Here is an 11522-nt window from a genome sequence, read left to right as displayed (position 1 = left end):
AAACATCAATAAATAATCAACCGGGATATTTAGGAACAAATTTTGAAGCTCCATTGACTGCAATGTTTCAAAAGATTTCAAGGTGATCCAGAATCCAGGATCTCTTATGGATCATCACCACAATTTAATCGTCTGTTCCTGGTAACATTCCCAACATTTCCTGAAAGTTTCATCAAGATCCGTCCAGAACCTTTTGAGTTATCTTGCTAACGGCCAGAAAGACCGACAAACCAACGCAGTGATTGCGTCACCTCCCGCCTCGGCGGAGGCAAAAATAAGTATCATACATCAACTTTAACATCAGGGAGAGTACTGTCAGTCTTAGTACTCTGTGTCATCACTCTTAGCGTAAGTACTCTTAGTGTCAATACTCTCACTGTCAATACTCTTAGTGTTAGTACTCTTAGTGTCAATACTCTCACTGTCAATACTGGCACTAACAGTAGTGACATTAACAGTGGCATTATCGTCACTGACCCGATTCTTGAAATTCAGTTTTTGGAAGTCCTCTGTAATCTCAACAATCGTCTTTCTTTTTGTCTCTGGGAGAAAATAGAGCACAAATACTCCACTGAAAACGCAGTAAGCCACGAAAATCAGGAAGCAATACTGGCCAAGTCCATCCTGTACAGAATAAGTCAAATAGAGTTAGAAGAAGCTGCTGACATGACGTTTAGATGGAGTTATCGTGTGTATATGACAACAGGTGTCTCACCACAATGTAGCCGAAAGATATCCCGACGAGGAATAATGAAGCCCAAGAGACAGTCCCAATAATCACAAATGCAGAGGAACGCCAGGCTTGCAGGAAGAGTTCACTTGGCAGAACGCCACGCACTGCAGCTGTAAGGAGATAAAACAATTGTTTATACAGGAAAAACCATCAATCAATATTAAATCTTTTGACAGGCAACCAAAACTCACCAGGTCCAAGTCCATAAATGGCGATGGTACAAAAGATCAAGCCGATGTTCACATTCGGTATAGTTGAATTTATATGCTGCATGAAAAGAGACGTGTAAATGATCTAGAACACGAGCTAGGAAAAGAAGCATTCGTGTTCTTACCTTATAAGAAAGCGTCCCTGTAAGTACAGACATGGCGACAGCCATCAGCAGATAGCCGTAACCCATCAGGTTCCTCCTGCCAGCTCGATCTATGTAGAGTAACTAGTACACAGCAGTGATGCAAAGATGAACAGACATGACGGATTCAGTCAGCATGTTTAGTTCTTCAATGAACAGGTCTCTGAATCAGTAAAGTTGTTATAAAAATTGATTTACAACATAGATGGGAACATTTATACAGCACACCTTCCCACAGTCAGATTTATCATTTCCAGGACAAGGGTTATTTTGTACAACATATTTGAACTACATGTTTAGATGTAAACTCTTTATCAGCTTTTCGGCATTTTAAAAAGATACTTACAGACAGTGTTACGGTAGAGAACTCAATTATTCCAATACCAATGGAAAAGTAATGGATCTGGTCCTCTTGCACTCCTGACTCATGGAAGATGTCAAAGGCGTAGAAATATAGCTTGATAGGGAAATAAATACACAAAGCTGTTAAATAAAACATGCTGCATAAATAAGTATGTGTGTGTATGTATATTTGTATATATATACTATGTGTGTGTGTGTGTGTGTGTGTAGCTGAACCTACAGCGTTGAATCCACACAGCTGATTGGCACCACAAGGGATTATCAGCATCAGTAGCTGCCATCTCACACATTGAGAGGTGAAAACGTCCTTCACACTCTTGTTAATCTGTCCCTGTGAATTCTCCTTGTCTTTCTCCATGTCTTCCAGCTCTATCTTCAAATCGTCTTCCTGCCACAACCACTGGAGGGCTTTTAAACATAAGATAACAGATGTTAACCAATGTTTTGATTTTTAAGATAAGATTTTAGTTATTTTATTATCTCAACCAAGGAGGTTCTGTGATTCATTTGGTTTGTGTGTTTATCTGTCTGTTTGCAATAATTAATACATATATTTTCATTTCACCAAAGATAGCATATCCCAGTAGAGATTAAATTGTGGTGATGCTCTTGACATATCTTAGTTTGTACTGTGTGTGCTAAAAATGTTATATCAATGTGCTTTGTGTAGTTCCAAAGTGATATGGAACTATGGTGAAAACTGCCCTCTCATATCATGAGAATATATTCCTACATCCTGACCCAAATCATCACCAAAAATAGGGCATTTCATCTGACACTGAAAACTTCAGATTTAAAGTTCCCTCCTTGAACATCTAAATACAACTTTGATAAACATCTTTATAATTGCAGATGTGAAATTTTGTCCTCTTACCTTTAATAGCTCCGTCACTATCTCCTTTGTTAATGTAAAGGTATCGAGGTGCCTCAGGGAAGAAAAGCAATCCCACAAACTGTATGATGGCAGGAATAGCACCAACAGCTAAGAGATATTGCCACAATGGTTCTCTGCCCAGCAGCTGCCTTTATGGTGTACAAAAGACCATGAGTACATGATATGGAGCGAACCTATAGACAATCTAAATAAAATAATTTTGATTGTCCAGTGAATTCACTTTGTGTGATTTCGTAAGAGGATGTCCAAAAGTTAGAAGAATATTTTGGCCTGTGAGTGAGATGTTATTTTTAAGGATAGTTTATTCTTTATATTCAAAATTGCATTGAATTCTTGTTTTGTTGTGCCAATACCTAGTTCTTACCTGATGGAAAGTATTTGGCCCACGACTTTTCCAAATGCAAGGAATATTGAGCATGTGAGAATCAGGAGGGCTCTAAGTTGCCTTGGAGAAGACTCCACGATATACATGACATGCGTATTGATACCATTAGCTGTGAAGAAAACCACAGATAACGTCAGGAAGCTCAATCTCAGAAACACCTTTAGACGGGGAACTTTTGTCAGTGCAATCGCACAGAGCGCGTCGACAGCACCAGGGCAGCCATAAAGACACTGAACAAAATCAACCTACCAAAATTAAATCCAAATAGAAATCTTCCCACCAAGATCATCTCAAAAGAGTCGGCCAAGCGACTGAAGACCACGAGAAGAGCAGCGACAACTCCAACAATGTTGTTGATCAATAAAGTTTTTTTCCTGCAAAATCAAAAGACACATGTCATTAAATGAATTGACATTTTATATTGGTTGTATGTGTGTGTGTGTGTCTGTCTATCTTACCGTCCAATATGGACAGTAAGCCAGCCGTTGCATATCGCGCCAACAATGGCTCCAATACTTAAAATTGCCACGATGAAGGACCAGATGAGCTGGCTGGCCGAATCCTCCACTGGAACTTCATATCTCAAAATCCATGTTTCGTTGATAAATTTCTGAAAGTGCTGCCAGACAAAGTTAATCCTGCATTATTTAATGCATCCTTCATGGCAACAAGAAATATGTTTGCAAAAAACAGAAATTTGACAAAAACCAAATTGAGATTTAACAATTGCATTGAATTTTGTTCCTCAGACAATTTTCAAGCCTGTCGTAAGAATTGCAGCACATAGAAACAAGGTCTTGGGTCTCGATTGTACTGACATTGCACCCATCCAGTTATATATTCCATATAGAGATTTGTGGTCACCTGACAAAGATGTGTATTCTATAAAAAAATACCAGTGTCTCAAGCAAATTTTCTTTTGGCAATGACATTAGGTGCATTTACATGGACAAATTTTTTTTATTCCGATCAGCGTTCAGAGTAAAATTGTGATCCGATGCGCCGTGTTCATGGACCCTATAAATCCGATCCGATTAGGATTTGCGTGTTCATGCATCACACTTTTGATCGGAACAGAATATTCTGACATGCGCAGTTTGACCAAAAGCACCGGAAATGGTAGAAGAAGAAGCGTAGCGTAGCAACTTCCGCTGTAAACAAATCATCGCTCCGCGCTTTCCTGCCTGAAACGTCAGCGTTATTTCGCTCGTCTTCCCCGTTTGCGCTTTTAGTTTCCTCCTTTAATGTCTCCGGCAACATGTTTGTCTCAGATAGTGACCAGTTCTGTCTTCCGCCCGCCGTGCTTTTCGCTCGCTCTGCTTCAGCTAGCTTCCGGGAATAGCAGCAGCGCGTGTAGCTGACGTCACAGACATGCGCATAAGTGTTTTCATGCGCCCTGACCGGGTTACAAATCGGTATAAACCACCGCTCTCGATCGGGATAGAATTGTGACCGGATCAGGCTGGATTGGGTTAGATTATTCCAGTTAAGGTGTGTCCATGAAGCATTTTTATTCCGATCAGGATTTTAACCGGGTTAAATGTGTCCATGTAAACGCACCTAGTACAAAGAATGTGGGGAATTCTACCCCGGTCAAGTGGCAAGGATTTTTGCATCTTTAGTCTGACACACTAGCACTGTGGAGAGCCTGCATAATTTCATTGCATCACCGTGTGTAATGACACTAAAGTTTTACTGTACATATGACATACGTAACTGGGTGGACAGAAGTCTTCAGGTTATATTCAGTTTTCATGTTTAACTTCTGCCAAAAGCTTTCCATAAAGTTAATAGAAACCTTACCGCTGCTGAAGAAGAGGTGATAGAAATTTGAAGCCCATATTGAAATGTTCCGCCAATTCCCAACACCAATACTAACAGATAAAGTCTCCAGTACTGCATCTGAAATGTAACATGAATACATGTTCATCTATTTAGGTGCTTCAAAATGGTTAAAAATTCCCATATTTTATTACAAGTATGTTTACACATTTGTTGACAAAAATTACATCTATACATCTTCTATACCACATGATGATGCCTCATTCAATGAAACAGCACAACATAGTATGGATTTAAGCTGAATTTATTGTTAATATAATTTCTATTAAAAAATGCATGTTTTTGGCCTGACCTATACAAAGACAGCATGCAAATTGTGCAGTGGAAGTGGGTTAAATTACATTTGTTTTACATTTGTTTCAAATTCTGAGTTTAGATTTCAGTTGGCATTCCCGTAGAATCGTGCTGAGTTTTCCCGCACCTGCTGGTATGTTAGTGTTTAGGCTGAGACTTCAGGTGGCCTTTCACATAAAACCGAATCAAATGTCTCCTAAATAATTGTCATGCATAATCACATCACATAATATTATACTGTTGACCTACCTTTTTTAACTTGCACCCCATTTCCCCCATTGCTGTATCTCTAGATGCTAGTTGCACAACATATGAGGAAATTGCCTCTTGTACTTTTAACTGGAGGAGAGAAAGGTGAATAAAGAGAATTGTTTATTACAGCAGATAATATATACGAATTTAGTCCATCAGAAAGCCTTTTACACTTCAACATTCAAGGGAGATTTGATTTAAGGACATCTCCCCGAGCAGCAGCAAGTCCAAGCCCCCTATTTAGTTTAGACACTGGTGGTGGTGGTGGTGGCTGATGAGGCTGCTGACACGAACAAGATAAGTCATCTTAAACGGCCTCTGTGGTATGCTAATAAGATTCTCCTTCTCCCTCTACTCTGCTACTATTCAATGTAAGAAAAAGGACATATTGGTTTAGACAACGGCACAGTTCATAGCAGGGATGTAACAAAACATTCAAGTCACAATTCAACATGATTTCCAATGCTGGGTTAGAGATGCAATTTGCATTTGAAAGTAGATTAGCATCCAGGCAAGTTATCATAAAACTAGAAAAGCACTCAGAGAGCACAGACGTCTGCTGAGCAGCTCATTGCCCTCCTAATTACCTCCGCCGAGGCGAGTAATCGTCGGTGTTTACATCCCCTATATACTAACACTCACACAAGCTAACGACACAACATCTTATATCAAGCAAAATGCGAACAAGGAGGACAGAGTGCAGAGGTGCAAGGCCAAGGACAACTGAGGGGCGCGGTTATTAAGCTAGCTGGCTCTTTGATATCAGCTGATTCAAGGCAGCTGTGTGGGGACCATCTGCCCGTCAGGAGGTGGAGACTGTCACCTGGCCAAGATGGTGCTGGAAACAGAGCGCTCAATCACACTGAAAAACAGCAACAGGAGCCAAAAAACACAACTGCACAGTGCAACATTATTAACACACGTGCTCCCGATTAAACGGCTGGGGTAGTAACAGTTGGTGTATAAAGATACAGGTTGAACCTCCCGAATCTGGCAACTTCCGGACCCGAGGCTTGCCGGAATACGGAAAATTCCAGACTACAGGAGGTGGTCCCTAAATAAGCACCCTTAAACACCCTGCATAGTCTTTGGTCAAGGTTTTACCCGGGAGACTATGCCAGTATAACGCAGTTTCGTCTGCATGGTATACCTGCTCCGGCATTTTATAATATTCTGTGGTACGTGAATCGATCACTGTGTAGTACATTCATCGCAGATTCCACACAGAAATTAAAGAGACATCACAGGTTTGACAGAAATTAAGGAACAAAATCAGGGCTTAAAACATAACTTCTGCAATGGTATTTTTATAACTGATAAATAAAAGTTTATAAGAAAATAATTAAACACTCCTTATCCTATGTAACGTGAACAAGCATGAACCATATTTTAATCGCAGCACTTGCATTACTGTATTCTAATTACATCACTCAACATCATAACCATGACACTGGCAGCAGCCACTCTCCCTTGCTGGGAGAGTCGATGGCACGGCCAGAGAGCAGCTCCACTCTACCTTGCTGGGAGAAAGAATACTAGTCTCGTTTCTTGCCGGAAGTCAAACATATGTTATTGCTGTGAATCTTCGGGCTTGGTTCTGATTTTCTCTCTTTAACAGTGTCACAAACCTGACAGTTAATAATTATCATTGTTAAGGTCTAATGACGACACCAACCTGTTTTGAAAGCAAGATACATTGTAAGGAAAAAGGATACTTGTGTCAAATGTCACGTGCGTGGGAGCTGCACATGGGGGGGGGGGGGGGGGGGGGGCAGGTTACCTGTGTTCACTGTGAGTGATTGTGAGCCATAAGCAAAGCAAATTGGCATCGCAACAGCAGAGTGTCTTTGGCTGGCTGGCCGCCCTCACAGCATTTTGTAATGTTCATAATAGTTAATAATTATCATTGTTAAGGTCTATTGATGACTCCAACCTGTTCTGAAAGCAGGAAACATTTGTATTTATTTCACAGGGATAATTGTTGCAGTTGGCGTGCGTCATTGCAGAGACGTTATGTTGCGTCAATGAAATAAATAAAACACTCGATCATTATAGTTTTCATTTAGTGGCCTGATGTTTTATTTTACCTATTCCACGTATTTTTTCTTCGATCATTATAACAATAATCCAGATTATAATGACCAGAGCAGTCAAAATGACTGCTCTGGTCATTCTAGTAGTTGCAGAATTCTGGTAGACCGAGTGTTAAACCACTTCATTAGAGCATCTAAATCACTGCTTTTCAAATTTTATTCATCTTTTTCAACAGGTCCACCTTCTGTTGTACTGATATTGCCTTATGCTTGTGCTTCTTAGCTTCACTAACAACAATATCACTTCCTGGTTGCTTGGGAGCCATATTTAGGGGCAAATATTACAGAACTCTTATAGACAAACAGTGTAAACACCCCACGTTTTCTGCACCAAACGTGTGCGGGACTTGAATAGGACCCAGTTTCCCTGCGCTCCCAAAGACAGAGGACAGCGTCAGCCGCGTCAGTCCGGCAAATTTACATTATTCCGGCCGCGAAATGTAAATTATTCCTGCAAATTAAAATTAGGATTGATTGTAGATTTGCGAATTTACAGAATTCCGGATTTTGGAGGTTCAACCTGTACCAAGAACAATTTAGAACCTTTTGATGATGATCCACATCATGTGTGAATCCAATTATGAGGGGAATGAGCCGCTCAATTTTTGTAAAATGGGATTTTTAATGTTAAAATTAAATATTTTTTACTGACCCCATTCTGGATCAAATCCAGATGAAATTCAATGGTAAGATTGAGGTCCCCACCATACATAACTGTCAAATTCATAAATATCGGTCAAGAATCAACCAAGATATTCTGGATCATTCCTGAAAATTTCATTAAGATCCGTCCAGACCTTTTTGAGTTATCTTGCTAACGGACGGACGGACAGACAAACGCCGACGATTACACAACCCCCGCCTCGCCTCGGCGGAGGTAAAAATACTCCTTTAAATATTTGCCTGACAATACAGTCAGCATCTATCTAAACCATATCTGACTGACAAACAACAACTAACATATAGTTATGGACGACGTCGAACCAGGTATGTTTGAGTTGGACAACAAGTGGAGAAGAAGGCTGAGGAATCAGCTACGAACCACTGAAAAAAGGCAATGGGATCTAAGACAGCTGTGGCTCCTGGTGATGAAGGGCCCATATACACAGATAACATCGCTTTTAAAACACAAGAAGCTAACAATGGCCGGTCACTGTGGTTTCTGAACGAATGTAAAGAGCTGTCTCATATTAAAACCTAAAACACTGCTGCCTGGATATGAATTTAAGAACTACACTACAGGTACCTTCAAAAACAAGATCCAGACAAATCTGACAAATTGTACTTTTTTCATACTAATATTCACATGTACAAATCAAGAGCGTTCCTTTGATATGACAGGATAAAGTATGACAATAATGTAGACAAACTATATATTCTCAGACACAAGTGCTGTATTTAAAAATTAAAATGTAACAATGCGTGTTTCTTGAAATGCCTCTTGTAATATGCTGAACTGAGAAATAATATCTAAAATACAGTTCATGTTTGATACAGTCTTACTTACTGACTTACCTGATTTCTTTTAGCGGGAGGTCATAAAGTTCACGGTCTTGCTTACAGAAATGTCTGTTGGGAATTTGCGTAAAATGGTACAGTCTTTTCTTGATATATCAGTACAGCTCTTTTCCAATTGGTTGGAGAGCTACGACCCGCCCTACGTCACACCCAGCCTCCACCTAGAACGTGATTGCTGTTCTTATACATAGCAGATAGTTTGCTTGTGTATTAGGCAGGCAGGTGTGGGAGGGAGCACCTGTGGCCCATTTACCACTGATTGGGGGGGGCGTATATAGGTGCTTCCCCTCCCTCGTTCCGGAGGTCCTCATTTTGTGTTTTCCCCGTCTCGAAGGCAGGTTGGCCGTATAGACTGTCACTGCATTGTCTCTCCTTTTCATTTGTTTTCTTTTGTTTTTAGAGTGTAAATAAGTGTTTTGAATTCCTAATGCCGTGCTGGTCGTCACTGTGAGCGGACCTGTGGGTGGGGAAACCCGCTAAAATGAGTTTGGGACCAACGGAACAAATTAAAACTATATCTTTAGGTGCAAGTCCTAAAGTGGCGTTGTCGGCAATGGTCGGACCGTTTAGCCCCGTATGCCCGACGCTACATTTGGATTTATCTCCCAGGTGTGATTGCAGCATCTCCTCTTGGAGGAGGGTTCTCATTACATTGTTGAGATTGCAGCCGTGTCAGGCCTATATATTTATGCTAGATTGTGTGAAGCAGGTTTGAAGATTAGGGCATCAACCAGTCTTCAGAGCAACTCGGAGTCCATTGAATTCAGAATCTCCAGAGGCTTTCATGACCCATGTTGTCCTCGGAAGGTGGAAGCAGTTGGCAATGTTCTTAGTGTCACATTTCAGAGGCTCACTGTAAGGGTGGAGATCGCTGGCGACAAACGGAAGAAGGGAAGAATATCATCCACCTGTGTAAGGAGGTGGGGAATATCTTTCCTCAATTTGGTAGATCGGGAAAGAACAGCATTGTCGGTGGCTTTGGCTATAGCGCTGGTTCACAAGATTAATGCTACAGAAAGAGCCAAAGTTGGAGGAAGGCATAAATAACTGCAAACAAGTAATGAGCTGTGTCCTACACCTTTCAGAGGCGGGTGGAATGTGGGTTGACCTGATTTACTGTGGTGGCATTTGTTTCATCAAAGTGTTAGTTCCTGTATTTACCTTCACAGAGGTTATATAATTGCCGGCGCCTGTCTGTCTGTCTGTCAGTCTGTCAGTCTGTCGACTATCTAGAAGAAATCCTGGATTCTGGAGCACTTTGAAAATTTTGTCAACATTACAGTCAATGTAGCTTCACAATGTGTTCCTCAATATATCGGTTGATTATTCACCAATGCTAATAGAAATGACGCAGCCATGAAGGGTGGGAACTCTATCTTACCACCGGATCGGATCCAGAATGACATTAGGAGTATTTTTTACATTTTAACATTGAAAACTCCATTTACGGATTCAGAAATCTGTTACACATCAAATCCGATTCACTTCATGGTTTGATGGCTTTCATAGTTGGTGTATAAAGATACCACAAAAATGTCAGAACCTTTCGATGATGATCCAGATCACCATGTGAACGGTGCAAATCCAATTATGATGGGAATGAGCTGTTCGGCAGAGGCTTGCGCTCAGATAAGGACACTGGTGTCAAATGTCACAAGGTGGTGCGTGGGAGCTGCACAGGTGGGGGGGGCAGGTTACCTGTGTTCACTGTGAGTGATTGTGAGCCATAAGCAAAGCAAATTGGCATCGCAACAGCAGAGTGTCTTCAGTTGGCTGGCCCCGCCCCCTCACAGCATTTTGTAATGTTCATAATAGTTAATAATTATCATTGTTAAGGTCTAATGACGACACCAACCTGTTCTGAAAGCAGGATACATTTGTTTTGTTTTTCACAGATATGGTTGGCGTGCGTCATTGCAGAGATGCTACGTTGCGTCAATGAAATAAATAAAACATTCGATCATTATAGTTTTCATTTAGTGGCCTGATGGTTTTTTTTACATATTCCACCTAATTTTTCTGAGATCATTATAACAATAATCCAAATTATGATGACCATAGCAGTCAAAATGACCGTTCCTGAGATATGACAAAATTAAACCTTTACACGTCCATAACGTTGTCACCGTAAGTCACACCCACTTTTCCGTCACGTCAGTTCCAGCCACACATGTCATCTATAAGTGTGCCAAGTTACAAGTTGTTGAGACATTTGTTTGTGTGCATATTATGCTTTTTGTCAACTTCAGACGCTCACTGAAGCGGCCCCGTGCGCCCTCCTGTGGCTGCTTCTGGAATAGCACCAGAAATGTTCCAAACATTTGAAATCGAACTATCGCGTGAACCGTACGTTGTAGAGACTAACAATAGAAAAATAAAAATAATTTTACACCACAGATGCAAACTAACAATAAATTTAAAATAAATTACACCACAGATGCAAACTAACAATAAATTTAAAATAAATTACACCACAGATGCAAAATGGCAATGAATGACAATAAATGACAATAGATTACAATAAATTATAATAAATTATCTTTAAGTTGACTCCTCTGAAATCCACACACAGCCGCAATGTTTGATCCTTTTTCCGGACACATACAACAGATGAGGAATAGGGTGAAACAGATTTACGGATCCAACCTCTGTCCAAGAGATTTTGCACATGCTCCTTTCACTTCCTTGTACAGTGGCTTGGGTATGGAGTTGTAGGATCTCTGAACAGGGATGTTATCTACAAGGTTGATCTTAAGCTGTAAATTGGGAATACAGCCTATACCTCCTCTCCTTTT

General features: G+C 40.6%; 1 protein-coding gene across 1 annotated transcript; it reads right to left on the bottom strand.

The window, feature by feature from the left end:
- Nucleotides 1-321: 321 nt before the first annotated feature.
- LOC137901830 (solute carrier family 2, facilitated glucose transporter member 11-like) lies at nucleotides 322-5134 on the bottom strand. Its single transcript, XM_068745874.1, has 12 exons — nucleotides 5114-5134; nucleotides 4532-4630; nucleotides 3187-3347; nucleotides 2978-3102; nucleotides 2708-2837; nucleotides 2323-2471; nucleotides 1669-1856; nucleotides 1432-1542; nucleotides 1068-1169; nucleotides 925-1000; nucleotides 716-843; nucleotides 322-624 (listed from the first exon to the last, which is right to left on the bottom strand). Exons 1-12 carry the CDS (start codon nucleotides 5132-5134, stop codon nucleotides 322-324), a joined length of 1593 nt encoding a protein of 530 aa, XP_068601975.1.
- Between the last annotated feature and the right edge of the window lie 6388 nt (nucleotides 5135-11522).

Source organism: Brachionichthys hirsutus, chromosome 11, assembly GCF_040956055.1.
Source record: "Brachionichthys hirsutus isolate HB-005 chromosome 11, CSIRO-AGI_Bhir_v1, whole genome shotgun sequence".
NCBI classification, from domain to species: Eukaryota; Metazoa; Chordata; class Actinopteri; order Lophiiformes; family Brachionichthyidae; genus Brachionichthys; species Brachionichthys hirsutus.
The sequence above is the reverse complement of the archived record's forward strand: the minus strand, read 5'-3'. Positions and strand labels throughout refer to the sequence as shown.

Bases quoted from the DNA above. Each gene is read 5' to 3' on its own strand.
- LOC137901830 (XM_068745874.1), bottom strand. From the start codon at position 5,134: ATGGGGTGCAAGTTAAAAAAG. The intron at 3,348-4,531 runs GTAAGGTTTCTA...TTTGTCTGGCAG, and splicing joins TCACCTCTTCTTCAGCAGCG to CACTTTCAGAAATTTATCAA. The intron at 625-715 runs GTGAGACACCTG...TATTCTGTACAG, and splicing joins TATCTTTCGGCTACATTGTG to GATGGACTTGGCCAGTATTG.